This window comes from Lotus japonicus, chromosome 2 (assembly GCF_012489685.1).
Source record: "Lotus japonicus ecotype B-129 chromosome 2, LjGifu_v1.2".
NCBI classification, from domain to species: Eukaryota; Viridiplantae; Streptophyta; class Magnoliopsida; order Fabales; family Fabaceae; genus Lotus; species Lotus japonicus.
Window position 1 is genome coordinate 70,488,833 of NC_080042.1, and position 22,551 is coordinate 70,511,383.

Sequence of the window (22,551 nt, forward strand, 5' to 3'; positions counted from 1 at the left end):
AGGAGCAGATCGCCATTGATCGATGCTTGTGTTGTTGCTGATTCTTCACGAGTATGATGCATTGATGCCCGAGCTTGTTTCCTTTTAGATTTCAGATTAACCTAGGTAGGGAAGGTAAAGGGAAGAGGGAGAGGAAAAAGGGTAAAGGGAAGGGGGAAAGACAAAATTACCCTTCTGGTCCATGGGTGGACCAGAATATAACTAGCCCACCCTAGTGGCCACCAATTTTTTGCACTCCCAAAATTTGGACTTCAACTTGGACATGAAAATTTAACTTCTAGAAGATAATTTTTTTAATCAATCAATACATATATTAAAATTTGGAGGATGTATGAAGTTGTTAGCTGATGTGTCAACTCCACAAATTTTTGGCAATATTTTATTCCCCACCTAAATAAACTGTAATATTTTATCACTCCTTTGATTTTGATTTTGATTTTGTTTTACTGGAATGCATTAATCTAATGTCGTTTTGGATTGTTGCATTGAATCAGTTGTGGAATTCGCGAGATTGACGGGGACGTCTACGGTATTCGCTCTTCTTATGCTATCTTCCTGGGATTAGTTTGGAAATAGATCCCCTTTCTTATATTTTCTCTCCACTGTCTCACTCACCATCGCATTCACCTGCACTTCTCCCTCTTCCCACCTCTCTTTCCCTTCTTGCATATCCTAGACATGGTTCTGGAGGCTTGGACTTCTTAAACTAATTGACCTTCTGTTTCAGTATGCTCTTTGAAGAGGTAAACAATCTACCTGTACAGTTATGTTGTAACACAATATCATTTCTTTTCTCATTTCTGCTATTGCCTCAAGTTCTATGAATTTATTTTCTCTAAAATGTGTATGTCTTCAGTGTTTTCATTTATTGTCTCATGAAGCTCATGTTCCCCCTTTGTGCAGGAAAATAGTTGTCTCCACTATTATTCTTTATGTGGAATGCTTCAAGAGGTAGTTTTCTATCCTGCCCTTTATGTTGGTTGTTATATAACTATCCACTGAAATTGGCTATTATGTGCAGGCATTGTGATTTGTTGTTTCTAATGAGCTAATACTATTTTTAAATTGATTATATCTGCTTCATTAGTTAATTTCTCTATATCTCTTATTGTGAGATATGGATTTGATTTGAACTCTAAATTGGGTTTTTGTAAAAAGAAAAGTCAGAGGTTATTTATGAATTTATACATTCCCACTTCCTTCTCCCCGCCTTATGCGACAATTTCAAAGTTATTGTTGTTTCCAAATATTGTGGTTTTCAAATTTGAATTTAATGCCCTTTTTCCCAATCTTAAGTCTTACCTGTCATCCAATTTGTTTCACTTGCAAAATTTCAAACTTTAATTGACGGAGGAAAAACCATTAGTTTCTGACTCTCTCTCTCTCTCTCTCTCTCTCTCACTTCAGACTTCATTTGGATTTCAAACATCTGTTTTGATGGTAACTCATTTTTATCCACAGAGAGAGTATGTGATCTGTATTGAGATTGAAAGCTATATATATATATATATATATATATATATATTAATGGGGGCTTCTATTGTAATGTCATGACTAGGTGAAGCATTTGTTGGAATAGAGTAGGAGCACAAGAAGAACGTAGCAGTAGAGTGAAGGAATTGCAGAACACTTGGTGATATTGGAAACTTGGCCACTTGGTGTATAATCATTCATTATATATCCCTTAGAGAGTATTCGGTGTTTCATGTAAGGTAAGAAGGAATTCATCAAAGATTCATTACCCATCTCCTTTAATTTTTTAGAGCAATGTGATATAAATTATCAAGTATCTAATGACACCAAGTTCTTATTGGATCGTCTTTAAAATACCAATAAGGTTCTTTTCTTCAATCCTGCTAAATGTTCATCAATTTTTATGTACAGAATTGTGTATTATAACTGAAATTGAACAATATATTTTTGTCGTAATTTGATACTGCTGCTTGGCCTTATTCTTTTGTGCCTTGAAGAAGTTTTAGGATGTTATTGGCCCAGGATCATTTTCCCCAGAAGCTCCCTTAGTAATCATGAACAGAATTATGATATTGTTACTGTCATGACCAAATTAAAAGCCATGGTTAGTTCAAAGGACAATGAAAACTATGATGTCTCTTTGAACATTTCCAACAACTCACATACTCTTAGAAAAAGTTACTGCAAATCTTATTTGTATTAGAAAATTTTCATTTGTTTCAAGCATTATTTTTAACTTTTTCCTTATTCAATTTTTTAAGGTTATTGATTAGATAATTATTTGCCTTATGTTTGAGTTGTTTGGTCCATGGGGCCAACGTCAGCTATGTAATGTGAAAGTGCTTTTTGTTTGAAATGAAGAAAGTGCTTCCTTATTTGTTTTCTTTTTCAAAGAAATTCATTTCAAATAATGAAGAAATAAAAAAAATTGATAGTTTAGATCAATTTCAATTTTCTTATGTAATTAATACACTAATTTATGGTTTAATATGGCTTGCAAAATGTCTTATTCAGCTTTCAAGCATACTAGCGTTTTTACCCCGTGCGTTGCACGGCGAATATTGATCTCATTATTTAAGCACGATTAATGAATTAGGCTTAATAGCTCTTTTGGTCCCTCACTTATCACAATTTTTCACTTTTGGTCCCTTTAGGAAAAAATTAGCAAAATTAGTCCCTCATATTTACACACTTTTGCAGTTTTCGTCTAAATAGGGATCATTTTTGCAAACAAATAAGCAATGTAGAGGATCAAAAATGCTAATTTTTTATTGGGGACCAAAAGTGCAAAACTGTGATAAGTGAGGGACCAAAAAAGCTATTAAGCCTTGAATTAAGATATGAAAAATTGAAAAATGAGCATTCAACCAAACAAAATATCAATGAGTATTACACAACTTGCAAAATTTGACAAAAACTTTATATACATTTAATCCTAAATATTTTTAAAATTATAAAAAATATATTTAAATTAGATTAAAAATTGTTCCCAAGAGTTAACAATAGTGGTAAAAGCTAGGAGCCATAAGGGAAGGATGGGAATGAAGAGTTAGCAAAAATTATTAGTTTTTACATGAACTATTTCTTGTGTAGAATGTTTTTCCCCGTCGAACTTTTTTACCATGTAATCTAATCATAAGTATATAGTACTCATTTAAGAAAAATGTTTTAAAATTTGACTGAAAATTTGGCCTCAACTACTATTATTTAGTACTCATTTTAAATTTCAAACTGAAATCTCAATTTTTTTTTACAATTTTTAAAAAAGGAAATCCATTAACTTAAATTGAATATTGACTCATTAATCAATGAGATCATTCTATAAATTATATTTATTTCTTAAAAAATTAAAAGAAACCTAATTAATTATTATGAATGAATTTACAAATGATTTAGGGTGGAAAGAAAAGCGTATTCTGTGTCTGAGCAAAATAATTTAAAATCCGAGTGAAAAATTGGATCAAATTACTTTTATTTAGTACCCATTTTAAATTTCAAACTCAAATCGCAAAATTATTTTTTACAATTTTAAAAATAATAAATTAATTAAATAAAATTAAATATTCGCTCCTTAATCTATGAGATCATTCCATTATTTACCTTTTTTCTAAAAAAGGTAAAAGAAACCCCAATAATTATTATGAAAGGAAAAATCAAAATCTACTCATTAAAACGGAACTGACTCTTTTTTTCATCATTCCACTCCGAAATTTCATGTTGCCCAATTAGAATGTTTTTTTTTTCTAAATTGATTATTCATTTCCTTTTTACTTAAAAAACGGATTTGCCTTATTTATACTCATAACTAACTAAATCTGATTTTGCTTAAGAAAGTTGATTATGTACTGCACTCATTAAATTCAATATTTATTTTCTTTTTTCATTAAAACTAAAGGATTAAGCGTTTACATTTTTTTAATATCACACCATAAATTTTGACGCAAGTACTATTATTCACAACCAATTTTCAATTTCAAATTTCAAACTCAAATTTCAATATTAAATTGAATATCCACACCATAATCTATGGAATTATTCTAAATTTTATATTTATTACATAAAAAAGTTAAAGAAACTCCATTAATTATTATTAAAGGAGAAATCAAATTTATTCACTAAAACAGAATTGACATTTTTTAATTTATTTTACCTTGAAATTAAATGTATCCCAATCAAAATGATTTTTTTAAAATTGATTATTCATTTCCTTTTCATTAAATAAACAGATTTCTCTTATTTATATTGATCACAAACTAAATCTGATTTTGCATAAGAAAGTTAATATCTACCCATTATATTTATTATTGATTTGCTTATTTTGTTAAAAAAAATGTATCAAGTGTTTTAAAATCTGACTGAAAATTAGGCTCCAATTACTATTATTTAGTACTCAATTAAAATTTCAAACTCAAATCTCAATTTTTGTTTACATTTTATAAAAAAAGAACTCCATTAACTTAAATATAATATTATGTCCTAAAAAATTCTATATGACCTAAAAAATATAATATTCACACCATAATCTAAACGCAAAACAGTAAATAACTCAAAGTGCACAAATAAATAAATAAATTACAACATAAAACGACAATCTTTGCTAAGTTGGAAGAAGATGCATCAGCTTTTAATCTAGAAGTATTTGTCATGAACGGATCTGAACTATCCTGAAATAAGAGTAAAAATTGAAATTCACAATACATAACTATCTATAGTGATAGCATGTGCATATATAATAGTATTTAATTTTATTTTAACTTACATCACTTAATACTAATTATGTAAGCCGCAACTGTTCAACACTGTCATCATCAACCAAAATCTGTGAACACCAAAAGAAAAAGAGTATAACCAAATTGTAACATGCTAAACATTAAATCAAGCAGCAAGGTCAGTAGATGAAGATTCATGCCTAAAATATAAAGATGTATATGTTTCTTGAGTTATATGTTTCAATATGCTTTGCTCAAAATAAATGTGAATCAAAAAATTCATAAGGCTTACCTCTCCTTCCTCGTATCTCTTCTTTGGTTTTTAATTGTAGAACAAAACTCAACCAAGCCACTTTGGAAAAACAAACAAAAAAATTCAGCAAAATCTAACAGAAAGTAGGAAGAGGGCAAAAACCTCACTTGTTGTATTCACTCTTGAAGAATCTTTCATATAAGCTCACCATCCCCAATTCCAATTCGCAATAAAAGTCCCATGGTGATGAGGCCTATGAAATTACAGAAGGAAAAGTAAAAAAGCATCACTCTAATCAAAATCATTTCAATAAATCACACACGTTGCAGATCATTTCATAATGTTCATAGAAATGTAACTATACCCTTATGATATGGCAAGAAACTGGTTGAATCAGAAGCAATACCTAAACTTTTTTTGCTTTTTCAACATTTGCTTCTCAATTTCCCAGTCATCACAACAATAGTTATTTCAAAGCTCTTAGATGATGGTTAAATAATGGAATGATAGAGGAGAAGAATTACATAAGAGAGTTTATATAGATGAAAACAATTAGGGTTTATGTTGTTTGCACGTGAAAAAAGGAAGGAGAATATTGTTCCAAAAAGAATATTCAAAATTTGAATTTATAGGTTGTCAAAATTTTAAAATTTGAATCTTGATTTCAAAAACGTACTTTTTGAAAGGTTAGCAAAATCAGTTTTAATCACATAAAAAAAAAGCAAAATACGTATAACAAAAGTGAGAAAGTTTTTGTTTTTAAGCCTTATGTATGAATAAGAATATTAAACATCTATTAATGTGATTTTGAATGATTATTCCATAGGTAGTCAATGATGGGTGATGACTTTTGTTACAGCATTAATGGAGAGTTTAAAAAAAATTAAACAACAATTAATAGTATTTTGAATGACTATTCCATAAGTAGTTAATGATGGGTGATGACTTTGGATTCAGCATAAATGGACAGTTAAAAAAAATTAATCAACAATTAATGAGATTTTTTATGATTATTCAATAGATTGTCAATGATGGGCCACAAAACCAAAATTAAGGAGAAATTGTCTCACCATAAATTTGTCAGAATGATTTAGAGCTTGACACTTGTCAGCTAATGAGGGAGGGTGGATAAGAGTGAACCTGGGAGTGCCAACTCATCTAAGTGGGTCTCACAGAGTTCTTCTTTTCTATAGTATATAGATAGATTTTGTGGTACTAAGACTCTAATAGTCAAAATATGACATGGAAGAATTAAAAGAATGATAAGGATGACCCGTGAGGCCATGACAAATTAACCAGTGAAAGATTAACCATTGATAAAGTTGGTATGATTCAGTTTATTGCCTCTAATTTCCAGAATGATCCTTATACAGCTGATCCTTTCCAAGTATTCAGTTTATGTTGATTGGTCAATTTCTTTGCAACCCCAGGTTGTTTATAAGAGTATTACAAGTGTCTGTCAATGTCATCTTTGCAACCCCAGGTTGTTGATTAGGGTATTACAAGTGTCTGTTAATGCTTTGCTTTCGGATCTGCTCAGTCATAGTCTTGCTTATTTTGGCCAAACACTTGAAGTATCAATTCCTGAGCTGAATGAAGATGTTGTTGTGACTAATCCAGCCCCAGGTTGTAAGAGTATTACAAGTGTCTGTTAATGCTTTGCTTTTGGATATGCTCAGTCATAGTCTTGCTCATTTTGGCCAAACACTTGAAGTATAAATTCCTGAGCTGAATGAAGATGTTGTTGTGACTAATCCAGTGCTTAATGAAGGAAGTCCCCTTCATACTCTAACTCTTGCTAAGAGCGTGCCTGAATTTGTCTCAAGGAGCACAATGGGGGCATGTGTCTTTCAAATTTGATTTCACCGTCAAATATTTGGAGCACTATCCAAAGATGGATTTTTCCCAATGCTTTATATCCCTATTGATTTTCATTGTTTTTTTAGGTTTGCTGTTATGATGAATGCTTTAACAAAAAAGCACTTATGTGCCTTGATGAACCTTATAATGATTTCAAGACTGTGGACTTTCATGGCTCACGTTGGAAGGACTTGAAGTATTTGAAATATTAGATTTAGAGTAGTCATTAAATTGCAGGAGGTAGATCTCCCATTGTTGTATTTTGTTTTTTTTTTTTCTTTCTTTACAATGAAATGCTAGGATCATTTAAATTCAGTCATTTCTTTAAGAACCAATGTAATTAGTGTCGGCTATACATGAATCAATTTCAATGAAATTAGCTGTGCAGGGCCTATGCTACATGTTTTCATCTCTTTTGTTAGTAAACTTTCTATGGTTCTCAATTACAACTCTCGCTATTTGTAATCTACCTCATTATTCTATGTCTTGATTAATATCATTTTGCCTGAGCATTATCTTAGTTTTGATTTGGCTCTAATGGGCTTGAAAACCATGTACCAAACGTTTGAGTCTCACTATGACAACTTTTGTATGACTTTTTTTTAAGTACTTTATTAAATTATAATTAGGTAGCAAGAAAATGATGGAAATCATCCCTTGAAGAACTAATACATTGGTTCTCTTTAATATATGGATTAATACTATTCTGGACCTGGCAAAGTTTGTTTTAATATTTGGATTAATACCCGCTCCTTTTGGCTTTACTAAATTCATTAGTTAAGCAATTTTAAAAAATTATAAAGAGTGAAAACATGATCTACGGGTATTAAAAATTATGATTATACGTAACTTGGGATGCAAAATTACGTAATAAAAATACAAAGAACGAGAATCAACATTTTACAATCGGGTAGATTAATATTTTTATTCTTAGAAACAATACAAACTTCAAAGTTAATATTTCTAAATAATAACTAATTATCTAAAATTATAAATAATTTTATGATAAATTCCAATAATATTTTTATTTTTATTGATTGTTTAAAATTTGTATAATACTGAAATTAATAAAAATATAAGAATACATTAAATAATTTTCTGAATAAATTAAATAATTTTATGAATAAATATATACAATTATAACTTATGTCAAGTAAAGATATGTTACACAAGAATAAAAGATCTTATAAATATCTAAATTAATATGATTAGATTAAAATTAGTTATTAAAAAATGTAACCCAAGTACTAATATGTACAAGAAATTACTTCAGTGTTTATATTTAATATTTTTAATAATTTAAGGATAAAAATATTAATATGGAAATTTAATACTAAAAATATGTCTTGCAGAGATTAGAAAGTATTAATATTTATGAGCAAAATCCACCTTGCACGGGTGAGAACATTCAACATGAAAATACTTATGTTAAAGCTAATAGAAGAATTCATTTTTAAATAATTTAAGTGCATTGTTCGTAATATAAAAAAAATAAATTTAGAGAAATTATATATATATATAGTATTTATTGTGTATCAAATACAATAGTACTAAATTTCGCCGTGCAGCGCACGGGTAAAAACACTAGTCATTCATTATATTCATTCTTGACGATAGCTTCAAATAAAGGAAAATAACTTTTTCAAAAAAGTGATGCAATATCCTAAAGACCATATGAAGCCCCTAAAAATCTCAAATAAATGAGCAAGAAATAAACTTCTAAACAATAAGTTATTTTAATCAACCTCACATAACTATTTAACCAACTCTGTCAGCGCTGCAAAATGTGCTACTAATAAGACGTCTGAATCATGACTATAGCGACACCAACAAGGATCAATCAAGCATCTATAAGAAACAAGGATCTAACACGATAGCTTTTGAATATTCTTAAGGTACCTTAGTTAGAGGTGAGTAAGCACATCCACACCATGGATGGAGGCGGAAAAGATAGAGATAACGAAGACTGAGGCGGAGACAGTGCCCGAATCTAGTAGGTGCTAGCTGAATTCTGCTACCGAGGCGGTGAGCGGAGGGTGAAGAGAGGGTTCAAGAAGGAAAGGTGGATTGTGGTGGCTAACAGCGTCGGGAGGGTTACAAAGAAAGGACATAGCAAGAAAACATATTTGTTTAGATAATATGTCAGCTAATGCTGGAAAAAAATCTAACCAAGTAGGAGGAAAGCCTTTCTAGTTGAAGAGCATAACCCGCCAAAGGGGAAGCCCTGAAAGGAGGTGATAATGGAGCAAAAGAAGCCCAAGGGAGGTGATGACGCTACAATGTGGTGGAACCCTAGCAAAAGGTTACTTATTTAGATAATAAATGTAACGCCCCAATTTCTCAACTGAGGAGTCACATTAGTAACCTAACAAAGTCTAAGGACTATTTCGTAATCCTAAGAAAACACGATATATAATTTTTTTTTGAAAACAAACTAAACATACTCGAAACCATAACATAACCTTAATTAAACAACCCGTTTCCGACATATAATAATAGTGTCTTACAATAGCATAAGCAAGTTTCCAAAATAAGTACGCACACTTAAACAGTGGTAAAAACAGGGTTTTAGTAGCAGAGTTTTCAGATAACAAAGAAGACTCAAAGCATAAACTACTAAGAGGAAACTATACAGCTTCTTCCATCCTTGCTCCGCCGGTTACTATCCCTCCTCCATCTCAGCATGGCTAAGCATCGCTAGAAGGCTCTTCATCGCCTAATAGCGTTAAGCGCCCAAACAACAAGTAGCAAATAGAAAGGGTTAACTCCATGCAACTACCACATATAAAAGAGAAAATCATGCTATTCAAATTTAATTACCTAGTATGGTAAATAAACTTGCAACTTAAGTTAATCCAGATATTAACAAAATCAGCGATATAACTAAACTCATATATCAACAACTTAACATAGATTAACTCAGATAATAATAACCTCAACAATATAACATCAAATCAGATATCAATAAACCAATAACTAAAATCCAACAACATAGGGTCATGTGTTAGTTCCCTATAATGCAACTATATGCTGCTACCAAAGTGGATCGATCAATAACGTCTCGCAAGACGGAACAATCACGCGGGACCACACCCCACCTCATCGCCACTTTAGGACATCTCGCAAGATGGGACAATCACGCGAGACCACACCCCACCTCATCGCCACTGTATAACGTCTCGAAGGACGGGACAATCATGCGAGACCACACCCCACCTCATTGCCACTTAAAGACCAAGCCGTATATGCCAAGTCAGTCAACAACAATGCCCAAACCAATGATTAATTCGGAGTAATCACATGTTATTCATATTATCAACGAACATAATTCAATTCAATTGCATACCAACTCAGTTCAATGACAGAAACCAGTAAACGGCCGAAGCCTCTCAGAAAACGGAGACACACGTCTCAATAAGTTCACTCGGCCGAAGCCTCCAGAAAACATTTTCCCAGTTCAGCATATTAATCATAATCCAATGTCAATCAATATAAATATCTTCATCTCAAACGCAGGCAGTGCGATAAATACATGCAAGACTCAAGGACACTCTAAAACTTAGTTACCCTTACCTTCGTGAGTAGAAGTTGTGCATGGAAATTGCGAACCTAGAACAAGGAAACACAATCATCAACACAAGCCCTACTAGAAGCAACACTATCTAATAACACTAATCGAAACCGGAAAGAAAGCTTTTAAAGCTTCAAAGTTCCTATTTAGGCACAAATTGACAACAGAACTTCATTTGCTAAAACGCGCATAACTTGAGCTACAGAACTCGGAATGACACGAAACCAACGCCAAAATTTCGACAATCGAAAGAGCTACGCTATAGCTCAGGTCATAGAGACCCAAAAATTATTTTTGGACAAGGCACCATAACACTAAGTTTCGGCCACTTTAGAAAATAAGCCCGAACTTTTTCTTCGATCTAATTTAATTCCTAGGTATTCGTAGGTGATATCTAGGCCAGGGAAACTCTCATAAATATTTAACGACTGAAAATATGACTTAGGGGTATTTTGGTAAATAATTAATGACAAAAAACTCAAAGTTGAAATTCTGAAAAACAAAATTGATGAGGTTGTTCATAACGACGTTTATAGCACTTAATCTCAAGGGTACTAAGCTTGGTTGCGACTTTTTGATAAGAAAGTAAGCACATGTGAAGAAAAATGGGTTTTTAGTCCGTTTTTCAGATCTACGGCGACTCGGTGAAAATCCGAACGATCCGACAGTGATTGTAGCATGTTGGGTTGTAGTAGAAGATAGTTGGAAAGAAAAATCGAGGTAATCATACATTTTTACAAAAAGCTCAAAACTTTGAGCACAGAAAGAGATAGAATAAGCCGACAGAAAGCTGAAATAAAAGTAAGATCAAGCATCCCTACCTCTGTGCCTACGTGTAGCTTCCGAAATTATGACGATCGGGCAAAGGATGAAAAAGCTCTGCTCCACTCTCTCTTTCTCTCTAAGCTTCGGCCACTTCTTGGGAGAAAATGAGAAATTTCTCATTTTTTCCCTTTTTATAGGTGAGGGGAAAATCCGAAAAATCGATATTTCGCAGTTCTAGTCATTTTGGTACTTTCGTCTGCTGATAAAAATTGAGTATTCGGCGACAGAATTTCGAAACTCAAATCAAGGTTCATTTAATTGAGGAAAACGTCTCAAAGACGGTGTGAGTCGATTTACGCCAAAAAACTACTTTTTGCAGTCGACGTCGGATGAAGAAACTTCCTTATAAAGAAATATCACAAACTTCGAAAGAAATGAGGCAGCGTGGATGGAAACTTCGTTAGAAGCTCCAAATAGAAAAAATCTTCATTCAGGGTCTTAGTTAAAGTCCCCGAGAAGTTAAAGTCTGGCTTCGGCGAACTTCCAGAAAGCGAAACCTAACAAGCGTACAGTCCAGGGTTTCGTATCGGAAAGATGGTCATGGGAAAAATTCTCAGAGGTTCTTATTCTCTCTTTAATTCTAAAATTCTCTTTAACAGTGCTCTAGGAGCGGATATAGCCTTTTTTGGACACTCTCGACCTTAGTCGGGTGCGAATATGGCTCGTGCTATCAATCAAAATGACTATAATGTCATCCTTAAACATACTGCGAACTTTCGTCTTCATAACATTAGTCAAAACGTCAAACACAAGTCAAGTTCCACTCACGCTTACACAGAGTCCTATGCGTGAGCTGGAAATTAATTATTTAATTATAAAATCCTAGGTCTTACAATAAACCACCTAAAATACGAGAAAAAATTTAACCAAGTAGGAGAAAAATCTAAGCATAACATAACCCGCCAAAGGGGAGAAGCCCCCAAGGGAGGTGACAATGGAGTAGAAGAAGCCCAAGGGAGTGATGGCGCTACAATGTGGTGGAACCCTAGTAAAGGTTGTTCGTTTGTTAGGTGTTGCTTCATCACCATCACTCCAAGAGGCAAGACACCCTTACACTATGTTTGTTAGCATAGAGATGGGAGAGAGAGAAATACTGAAGAGAGAATTGGAAGAGAGATGGCAATACCAACCTTGTTTGGTATGAATGATACAGAGGAGAGAGGGGCCGTGGAGAGAGAGATGGGAAGCTTTTTGGAGTCTCTTCAATTTGAAGAGAAATCAATAAAGTTGATGCTACTTTTTATTCTTTCCTGTTTTGCCCTTAAAGTTATCACTATCTTTATTTTTAATATTATATATGTTAAGATAAAAATGTACTTTTACACAAAATATAACTTTACACGTCATTCTTTCTTTTATCTCTCTTTTATTTCTATCATACCAAACAACCTCTAAATCCACTCTGTTTCTCACATATTTCTCTCTACTCAACTTCTCTCTTCCCTACTCTCTCTTCTCTATCTCTCTTTTCTCTACCAAACAAAACATTAGTAAAGCCATGTTGTATTGTTATTGTATTATTATTCCTGGGATGTGGCCCTTCTCTTTTTTGGGCTTTTTGTCTCATAATTGAGTGATCTTTGACCCTAAAAAAATCGTCTAAGTTTAACTATTTACTTTTTTTAAGTCAGAAAATCTTCCGGGTTGGATCTAAGGGTGTTCATAACCGATTCAATCCAATAAAAACCGATCCAAAAAATCGAAATTCAATTAAACCGAAAACCGAACAATTCAAAATTAGAAAATCTGAAAACTTTCATTGGATTGGATCGAATTTTGGATATGATTATCAAAATCGAACCAATACAATCCAAACCGAATGCAGACAAATAAATATAAAATCATTCATACTTATATGTATATGTCCTTAAATGTTTATATAATTATTACATCACATGCACTTATTTATGAAGATATATTTGGGTAAATAGAGTTTGAAGTAATAATTTGAAAAATATGCATAAAAGTGAACATATATTTGAGAATATGTCATTCACTATGTATGATTAAACTTTTTTCTTCTTCTTATTCTTATTTTAGAGTTAATGAGCCAAGAAAAAAAAATGTGGTAATATTTTGGAGACTTTTGGTGATTATCTTTACTTTTTTATCCAAAACTCTCATTATTTAGGCTTAGGCTTGTAATTTGATGTTATATGATTCAAATTAACTTTAATTTGTTCATATAGTAACAATGTCTTTGAAAAACCGAAATTCAATCCAATCCAAACCGATAAAAATTGGATTTGATTGGTTCGAATTTAGAAAAAGAAAAAAACTGATGGGATGATGAAGAGACAAAACCGAAGTAATTGGATCGGATTGATTTTTTTCTCAAAACCGAACCAATCCAGACCGCGAACACCCCTAGTTGGATCTCCTCCTTCCTAATTTATATGTTCATTATTCCAAATTTATATGTACATCAGCTCTTGACACTTTTAACTTTGTTTATGTGAATTCGCCTTGTTCATTATTCCAAATTTATATTTATATGTACATCAGCTCTTGACACTTTTAACTTTGTTTATGTGAATTCGCCTCGTGTAAATTCTTTGCCGCTTAATTAGGGGTTGTCTAAATGACCCATAATAAAGATTGAGTTAAATAACTCATCATCCAATCACATTAGAGATAAGTGAGTTGGAATTTCTATATTTTATTTATTAATTTATTTCCAACTCATTTATCTTCAATGTGATTGGATGATGGGTTATTTAACCCAAACTTTATCATGAGTCATTTAGACAACCCCTTAATTACATCATCTTTTTTAAGTTGGTGCAATTTTTAGCTTAACACAAAAACTAATGTTAAGCAACGCACATTTTGGTTGATTATACATCAAGAAATAGCTCATATATAATCATTGACATAATTAGGAGTACTTCATGAGGATATGAACATGGAATTGATAGAAAAACCAGGGTAATGCAAGTGATTGTGCGTGTGGTTACATTACATTATATATATTAAACATGAAATTGAACAATTAATGCAAGTGGAACAAATACAAATTAACACACATTCACAAGAACTATCAAACAAACAACAACACAAAGCCAAGATAGATCGAAGAAAACCCCCCACAACACAAAGGACGAAAAACTCCTCCAAAGTACGTACATACATACAAAAGTACCAAACATGGTGCCACTGATTTTATTTTCCCCACATTATATATAAATCTAACCATGATATAAAACCCAAACCGCCGCTATTGATCATTTTGTGTCATGTGTTGTGATTGGTGTCCTCTTGGCTTCATGCGCCTTTGTCTGTATGTCATGTCCAACCTCCTTAGTCTTCTGCCCCACGTAATCCGCCATGTCCGCCATGCGGTTCTTCGCATAATCTAGCTGCTCCGGCACAATCCCCCGCGTCTCCCGAATGTAGTTCATCAGCCACGAGAATGACATCAACCCGGTCAGCCCGAACGCCCCTGATGTCAAGATCCCGGCCACTGCAAGGCCAATGGTCATGACAGCAGGGACTATGACCGGGCTGAACAGGATGAGGAGCGGTGTGAATACCGCCAGCCCAATGAGGCTGGCGATGAGGGAGATTCCGGCGAGGAGGAGGAGCGTTCCGCCGATGGGGACACCGGCAGCGACAGCAATGATTTGGGAGGCTGAGGGGCCTCTCTCCGGGAAGAGGGAACTGAAACCTCCTCCTCCTCCTCCGTAGCGTTGTGGCTGGTTGTTGAAATTGATGCCGCCGGCTTCGTAGCGTTGTGGCGGGTTGGCACCGCCGGTTTCATAGCGGTGTGTTGCGGTGGTGTGGACATGCACTTGTTGTTGGGGTTGTGCCATTTTTTAGAGTAATCAAACAAGGTTAATTTCGAGAGTGGAGATTATTGAGGATTGTGTTGTGTGAACATGTGAGTGAGTGATGAATATTATAGAATGAAGTGTGTGGTGTTTTATAGAACGGTGGAGATGCAGGGTGGTGACACGTGCGTGTGACATGGTGAGTAAGGGGTTTGCATGAGGAACAGGTTTCAGGGAAGCTTTGGTTACATGTCATACCCAAAAGGGAAAAATAATAATCTGAAGGTGAATGAATTGTAAATGGGGAAATTGTGTTTTGAAACTTGGTTTTGGTGTGGCATTTTGTTGTTGCTGTTGCCACATTGCTCTGTTTATGCTCTGCAGAGTTGTTGTGTTGTGCGCATTACATGGAAACAGGTGCACTTTTGGGAGTCCAGTCCATTTTTTCATGTAAAGTTGAGTATTGATTTACACATATTTTCTCTATTATTTCCACTTTTTCATCTCACTTTTCTATTCATCTACATCATATATTTCTCATCTCTCATTAATCTCTCTTCTCTATTGTATATATATATATATATCTCATTAGATGGAGATGAGCATAGAGCGTCAAGAAAACATTATTCTAACTTGCGCATTGTTTGTTTAGCATGAAAATAAGTGGAAAGAAAATAAGAAGATGGAAAATAAAACTCACACTAGCACACAAAAAAGTTTGAGGGGTGATACATGAACCATAATAGATGTCAGGATAATCACATTTGTGATGGTCTTTAAAGTTAGGATATCCACTTTCGTGACAATTTAAAACTACAACAAAATGAAAAGCTTGAAAAAACACTAGAAAACACATTTTGTGGCGATATTAGATGACCACAAATTTAGGTATCACAGGCGTTTTATACTATACGATAGTTCACCTATCATTTTCAAAAAAGTTTAGTGACTCTATTTGGGAAATTAGTTAGTGTAGAATGTAGATAGGAAAATAAGTCTTTCTAAAAATTGGAACATGCAAGACTAATTGTAAGACCATATGCAATGGGTGTGTTGAGTGGGTAGTTGAGTGTTGAGAGAGTAGTGTAGTGGTGTTGAGTGGGTAGTTGGGTTTGAGGAGAGAGGAGAGAGGTGTTGAGTAAACTCAACATGTTGATAGTGGGTTGGTCAGGCCATGTGGCGGCCAAAGATTGGCCGCCACAGGCGCGTGGGTAACACGAAGGGACAGGGCGCGTGGGAGCAGGGAAAGGCGGAGAGAGAAAATGGCTGGTGGATAGGTCTGACACGTGGCTAGCTCTGATTGGTTCGCTGGATTTTTATCTTCTTAATCTTTTGAACTCAATTGTTTCATTGAAAAAATAAATTTCCGAAAAAAAATTTTATACCAAAATTCATGATTTTTTTCCCTCTATAAATAGAGACTTGGTTTGTTAGATTTGGACACAGAAAAAAATCCAAGTTTTTCACCATCTTATTATCTTTCTCACCATCTCATTATCTTTCTATTAGCCTTTGTTTTGAAATGGATCACAACAATTACCATTATAACACTCATAATTCTTCTAACTACCCATTTAGCAACCAAAATCTCAACAATTTCCAAGATCCAAATCAATTTTCCAACTACCAAAGTCCCAACAATTATCAAGATCTAAGTCAATTTCTCAACCAACATCCTCAAAACATAGATAATTTTGTTTTGGCACCAAATTTCAACCAGTCATCCTCTGTTCCAAACTTTCATCCATATCATGGATCTATGTTGAGGTCTCCATCTCAAACACCCCCGTTTAATGTTGGTGTAACTGATTTTCCCGAATTTTCAACAAACATGACTCTTGGTGACATGACAGCTGTGAATGAAGTCACGCCTAATGAAGAGGATTCAACTCCTAGGAGCAGGAAAACCCAGTCACCGGCATGGAACACTGAACAAAATTTGGTGCTAATTAGTGGGTGGATCAAATATGGAACAAGCAGTGTTGTCGGGAGAAACCAGAAAGGAGAAACATATTGGAGTCAAATTGCTGAGTATTGTCATGAACATTGCTCATTCGATCCTCCTCGCGAGGGAGGTGCATGCCGAAACTGCTTTAATTATATGAGCAATCAACTGAATAAATGGATTGGCGCTTATGATGGCGCTAAGCGTGTGCAAGGAAGCGGTTGGTCGGAGGATGATATTTTGGCAAAAGCGCAGGATATATACACAAATGGGAAGAATTCACACCCATTTACTTTGATGAAAGAATGGCTTGCTCTCTGTAATGAACCACATTATTGTAGTCAAGTAGGAGGAAATCTTGGCTCAGGAAGTAGTGGATCTAAGAGATCCCACGAGAGTGATGCATGTGGCTCAAACTCTATAGGATCGATTCCTCGTCCAATGGGTAGGGAGGCAGCTAAAAAAAAAGAATAAAAAGAAAAGCAGAGATGCTGCCTTGGAGGTGGTGAACAATGAGTGGTCTGAATACAAGCAATTGAGAGAGCAAGAGCTTGAACGATTGGAGAAGATATCATCGGTGCAACAAGAGGCTAACCGATTGGAGAAAATGAAAATGTTTCTACAGCTAAGTTTCGAAGAGCATCTTGATGACCGTAGGAAAGAGCTATTGAAGCAGTTGTCCCAAGAGCTATTTGAAAATTAATTTCAAACGAGTATTTGTCTGTATTCAGTCAAACTTGTCAGTGTTGTCAAGTATGTAGTGTTTGCTTTAATAATTTGTCAGTGTTGTCAAGTCTGTAGTGTTTGTTTTAACAATTTGCTAGTGGTGTCAAGTCTGTAGTGTTTGCTTTAATAATTTGTCAGTTGTGTTAAGTCTGTAGTGTTTGCGTTAATGTATGGGTAACTGTGTTGGAATATATATCACTCAATTCGAATCTAGTCCTTTTCCGATAATTAACTCTAGTTGATAACTTATTTTGAATCCGCCAGTGGTGTCAAGTCTGTAGTGTTTGCTTTAATAATTTGTCAGTGGTGTCAAGTCTGTAGTGTTTGCTTTAATGTATGGGTAACTATGTTGGAATATATACCACTCAATTCGAATCTAGTACTTTTCCAATAATTAACTCTAGTTGATAACTTATTTCGAATCCGCCAGTGTCCACCATTCAATGTACTTATATATATGGACTCATAGATCCATTGATGTACCAATATCCCAAATCTCTTCCAATCTACTTCAAATTTCACAACAAATGGATCCATCAGAGTATCGTTTTGATATGGCAACATACCTTCAAAATCGTGAAATTGAAGATACTTACATAGTCAACCGATTTACAGAGCGTCGAAACAAAATATTGGAAGATAGTGCACCTCGTTGCAGAAAATATTTCAATAGAGATCATGCAGCGGCAAACCGAAGGCTAGTTGACGACTACTTTGCAAACGAGCCAACATATGACGATGCAATGTTTCGTCGTCGGTACCGGATGCAGAAACATGTTTTCCTTCGAATCGTTGGGGACCTTTCAAGTAGTGACAACTACTTCACCAGCGAGTTGGTGCAGCCAATAAAGAAGGTATATCACCCTTAGCAAAATGTACCACAACAATGCGAATGTTAGCATATGGTGTGGCAGCAGATGCGGTCGATGAGTACATCAAAATATGATGTACTACAACACTGGAGTGTTTACGTAGATTCTGTCAAGGAATCATACGATTGTATGAACAATAGTACCTTAGAGCACCAACCGAAGATGACCTGCAAAAAATACTACATGTTAGTGAAATGCGGGGGTTCCCAGGCATGATCGAGAGTATTGACTGCATGCGCTGGGAGTGGAAAAATTGTCCTAAAGCATGGGAAGGTCAATTTGCTAGAGGGGATAAGGGAACCACAACAGTTATTCTTGAAGCAGTTACATCTCATGATCTATGGATCTGGCATGCCTTTTTTGGATGTCCGGGAACGTTGAACGATATAAATGTTCTAGACCAATTGAAAGTATGAAAAACGATAGAAAGGGGGGTTTGAATAGTGTTTTCAGAATAAAACTTCTCACTTAAGATTTTAACAAATCTTTCGAAACACAAGTAAAGTGCTTAAGATAAGAGATGAGAAAAGCACACAAGGATTTTACAACTGCACTTGAGACCTACAAGTGACTAACAATACACTGACTTAGCTCACACTAAGATTCACTCTCTTAGTCTTCTCTAGGATCCGATCAATCTTGATCTCCTAAAGGTAAAAATAAACAACTGTTTAAAAAGTATTGTTTACAATGAGATTGCTTCTGAAAAGCTTGTAGTAAACACAATGAATTCGATGAAGAAAGATTGCTAAGAAGATTTGAATATTGCTTGCGCGTATAAGTTTCTTCAACAATATCTTTCAGTCTTCAGCCTCTATATATACTCCAAGGATTAGGGTTTGAACATTGCATGGGAATGCTACTGTTGGAGGGCAGATATGAGATTTCCAGCTTCTGATGTGGCTGAGAATGTTAGGTTAGGTCGTCAGGATAGTACACTGCTTTTGTACTTTGGATAGTGACGTGATCTTTAACCTTGTTGACTTCTGATCATAGAAATGTTTCGTGTTGGAACTTGTGAAGCTTGTTGATCAGAGTCAGAGGGAAGCATGGATCCTCTGACCGTTGTAGCTTCTGATTCTGAACTCAGAGGAGAAGTACTTGGTCTTCAGAGCCAATTTGCTTCTGAACTTCAGAGACTTCACTTTTCAACTTCTGGATCTTCAGAGTCTTCTAAACCATCAGAGCTTCTGAGCTATCAGAACGTCTGGATCTTCAAAACTTCAAGTGAGCTGAGTCCACATCAGAGCTTGACTATCTTCAGATCTTCTGAAGCCTTTCTACTGTTCAGTTTGAACATAGAGATTGCGAAAGCGTTGCTAGGGTTACTCTTTAAGCAAAGTGTTTCTGATTTGTGTGAGATTATATCAAGGTCAGAGCCTGTCATGAACACACTCAGAAAACACGTTGGAGTACCATAATTGTTCATACTAAAACGTTAACTTGTAATCATAAAAACATAGAGTTGTACTACTTGATCAAAACTTGATCTTACACGGTCACCAGTGTTTGATGACGTGGAACAGGGAAAGACTCCAACGGTGAATTTCTTTGTGAATCAACGTCCCTATAATATGGCATACTATCTAGCTTATGGTATCTACCCTTTTTATCCAACTTTCGTCAAATCGATTAGACTTCCTCAAAGTGAACCCGATAAGTTATTTGCAAAAGTTCAGGAGGGATGTCGGAAGGACATCGAACGTGCATTTGGAGTGCTTCAAGCTCGTTTTAAAATCATCCGTGAACCAGCTCGTTTGTGGGACATAGCTGATTTAGGTATCATTATGAGGTCATGCATCATATTACATAATATGATTGTTGAGGATGAACGAGATTCATATGCTCAATGTTGGACCAATTTTGAGCAATCTGGGGCAGGTAGATCTAGTACACCGCAACCATACTCGACTGAGGTGTTACCCGCCTTTGCAAATCATGTGCGTTCTAGATCCGAGTTGCGTGATTCAAATGTTCATCACGAACTGCAAGCAGATCTAGTGAAGCACATCTGGGCAAAGTTTGGAATGTTTCGTGATTGAAGATGATTTGTATCGTACTAATTACGTTATTTGTGTGTTGTGTGCTTAGTTTGTTGTCTTGCATTTTAAGTTATTGTGTGCTTAGTTTGTTGTCTTGCATTTTAAGTTAAGAAAATAAAATAAATTATTGTGTGCTTAGTTTGCTGTCTTGCATTTTAAGTTAAGAAAATAAAATATATTATTTTCTATATTTAAAAAAAATTAAATTGTTATATGTTTATTGTTTTAATTTAATTTAAATCGATAATTGTAATTTTATGTAATCATAAAAACAAAAATATAAAATTAAATAAAAATATGAAATAAAAAAGTGGTGGGGTAGGGTGACTGGTGGGGTAGGGTGTTGAATGAAAAAACTATTGGAGTGGGTAAAAGTTGAATGGGTGTTGAATTGGAGAGAGAAGATGATGTGGAGTGTTGGGAAGAGAAAAAGTGGTGTTGAGTGTTGAAAACCATTGTAGATGGTCTAAGAACTGCAACTATCTATAAAGTGAATGAGTTTATTTTACAGAAAAAGTAAGCATTGTACTTATTGGTGGAATTTTTTTTTGTCTTTATCAAGAGCAAATGTGATGTGTTAAGTCTTTTTTGGTACATAGGAAAACTAAACAAAGAAACTAAGCCTCTTCCATTTCCAAAGACAGGAGAGGCAACACCACCTTAGGGGGACACCAGTGGCGGAACTAGAAATTTTAGGAAGTCTAGGTAAATTTTATGATTAAGTCCCTAAATTTTGTCTTTCCTTATAATTTTGCCTTTTCTCTATTTTTTTTTTGGCCAAAAAACCTACCTAGTCCAAAGAAATTTTTATTTTTTTTTCTCTGAGCCAGGGCATTGGACCTTCCAAGCCCTGTGGTAGGTCCACCACTGGGGGACACAACAAGCTCAGTAAATGAACATTGTAGAGACGCTTCAAAACCCGCTAGACAATCTGCCGGTTCATTGCCCTCTCAAGGAACATGAGTAATGGAAACCTCTCAAGCCCTTGAGAGCAGCAAGATGTGTTAAGTCTGTGTACATTCAAGAATTACTACTTTATCAAAATAAATAATCATTATATTGGTCAAAAGGTTTACTTTACTTTTTAGGGGTGGTTTAAATATTCCATGAGAAAAATTAGATTAAATCACTCATTATCCAAGTGTACCAATCATATTATAACATGTGCCTCATGCTATCCACCTCACTTAATTAAACTCTTTTATTTTACATTTTCATAATATTTAATTTATTAAATAATTTAATTACAGAATTAACCTATAAGTTTTATAATAGCATATGACTCCTTTTGTTAAAAAAAACCCAAAAATCCCTAATCCTATTTTCTTCCACACTCATATTGTCAAACCCTAAGCACGGATAATTTGTACTAATTTACTAACAACTAACATTTATTTATAAAAAATCTTATAGGTTTATTCTGTTATTAAATTATTTAATAAATTAGTGCTTGAATCTGATTCCTCTCTAGCCGTTGGATGGGTGAAAACAAAGCTCGTAGATCCTGAAAGATGGCCAATGAATTGAACATGATTGATCTCCTTATGGCTGAAGTTGATGCTGTGGATTTATCTCATTTTTTCAGAGAAGCAAATACCAAAGTTGATCTCTTTGCAAAGACTGGGGTTGATAGATCTATACCTCTTAGTGTTTTCTTTGGTTCTATCTAGCTTTTTCCCTATCGAAGGGGCAGTGGGGCTGTGATAGGTTTCGGTTTCTTTTTTATGTTCAAAGTGATAGGTTGCGGTTGGAAACAAAATGGGGCTTTGAGGGTATTGAATCAGGCAGTAGAGTTAGTGAATCGAACTTAGTGGGCCAAGCATTAGTGCTAACGAAGCATGGTGGGCTAGTACCAAATAGAGATAAAGATGATGGGCCTTATACAGAGGAAATTGAAATGAGGCTGGCCCTAAATAGAATCACAACTACTTCGGCTGGGGATATGTTGTAGACTTGTAGGACATGCATGTTGAAGTAGGTCATGAAAATGTGAGTGAATATCATG

At 34.5% G+C, this 22,551-nt stretch overlaps 1 protein-coding gene, 1 long non-coding RNA gene and 1 pseudogene across 2 annotated transcripts; 2 read left to right on the top strand and 1 right to left on the bottom strand.

Annotated features, from left to right (window-relative positions):
* The first annotated feature begins 505 nt into the window (after positions 1-505).
* LOC130735605 (uncharacterized) lies at positions 506-1,952 on the top strand. The gene is made up of 3 exons (XR_009018514.1): positions 506-743; positions 904-951; positions 1,559-1,952. It is a non-coding gene; the product is annotated as an uncharacterized LOC130735605 (long non-coding RNA).
* Positions 1,953-14,096: 12,144 nt separating this feature from the next.
* On the bottom strand, positions 14,097-15,457 carry LOC130735606 (oleosin Ara h 10.0102). The gene has a single exon (XM_057587537.1). The coding sequence runs from the start codon at positions 15,001-15,003 to the stop codon at positions 14,416-14,418; it is 588 nt and encodes a 195-aa protein (XP_057443520.1). The 5' UTR covers positions 15,004-15,457; the 3' UTR covers positions 14,097-14,415.
* A 1,026-nt stretch (positions 15,458-16,483) lies between these two features.
* LOC130735607 (uncharacterized) lies at positions 16,484-20,546 on the top strand (annotated as a pseudogene).
* Positions 20,547-22,551: the final 2,005 nt, after the last annotated feature.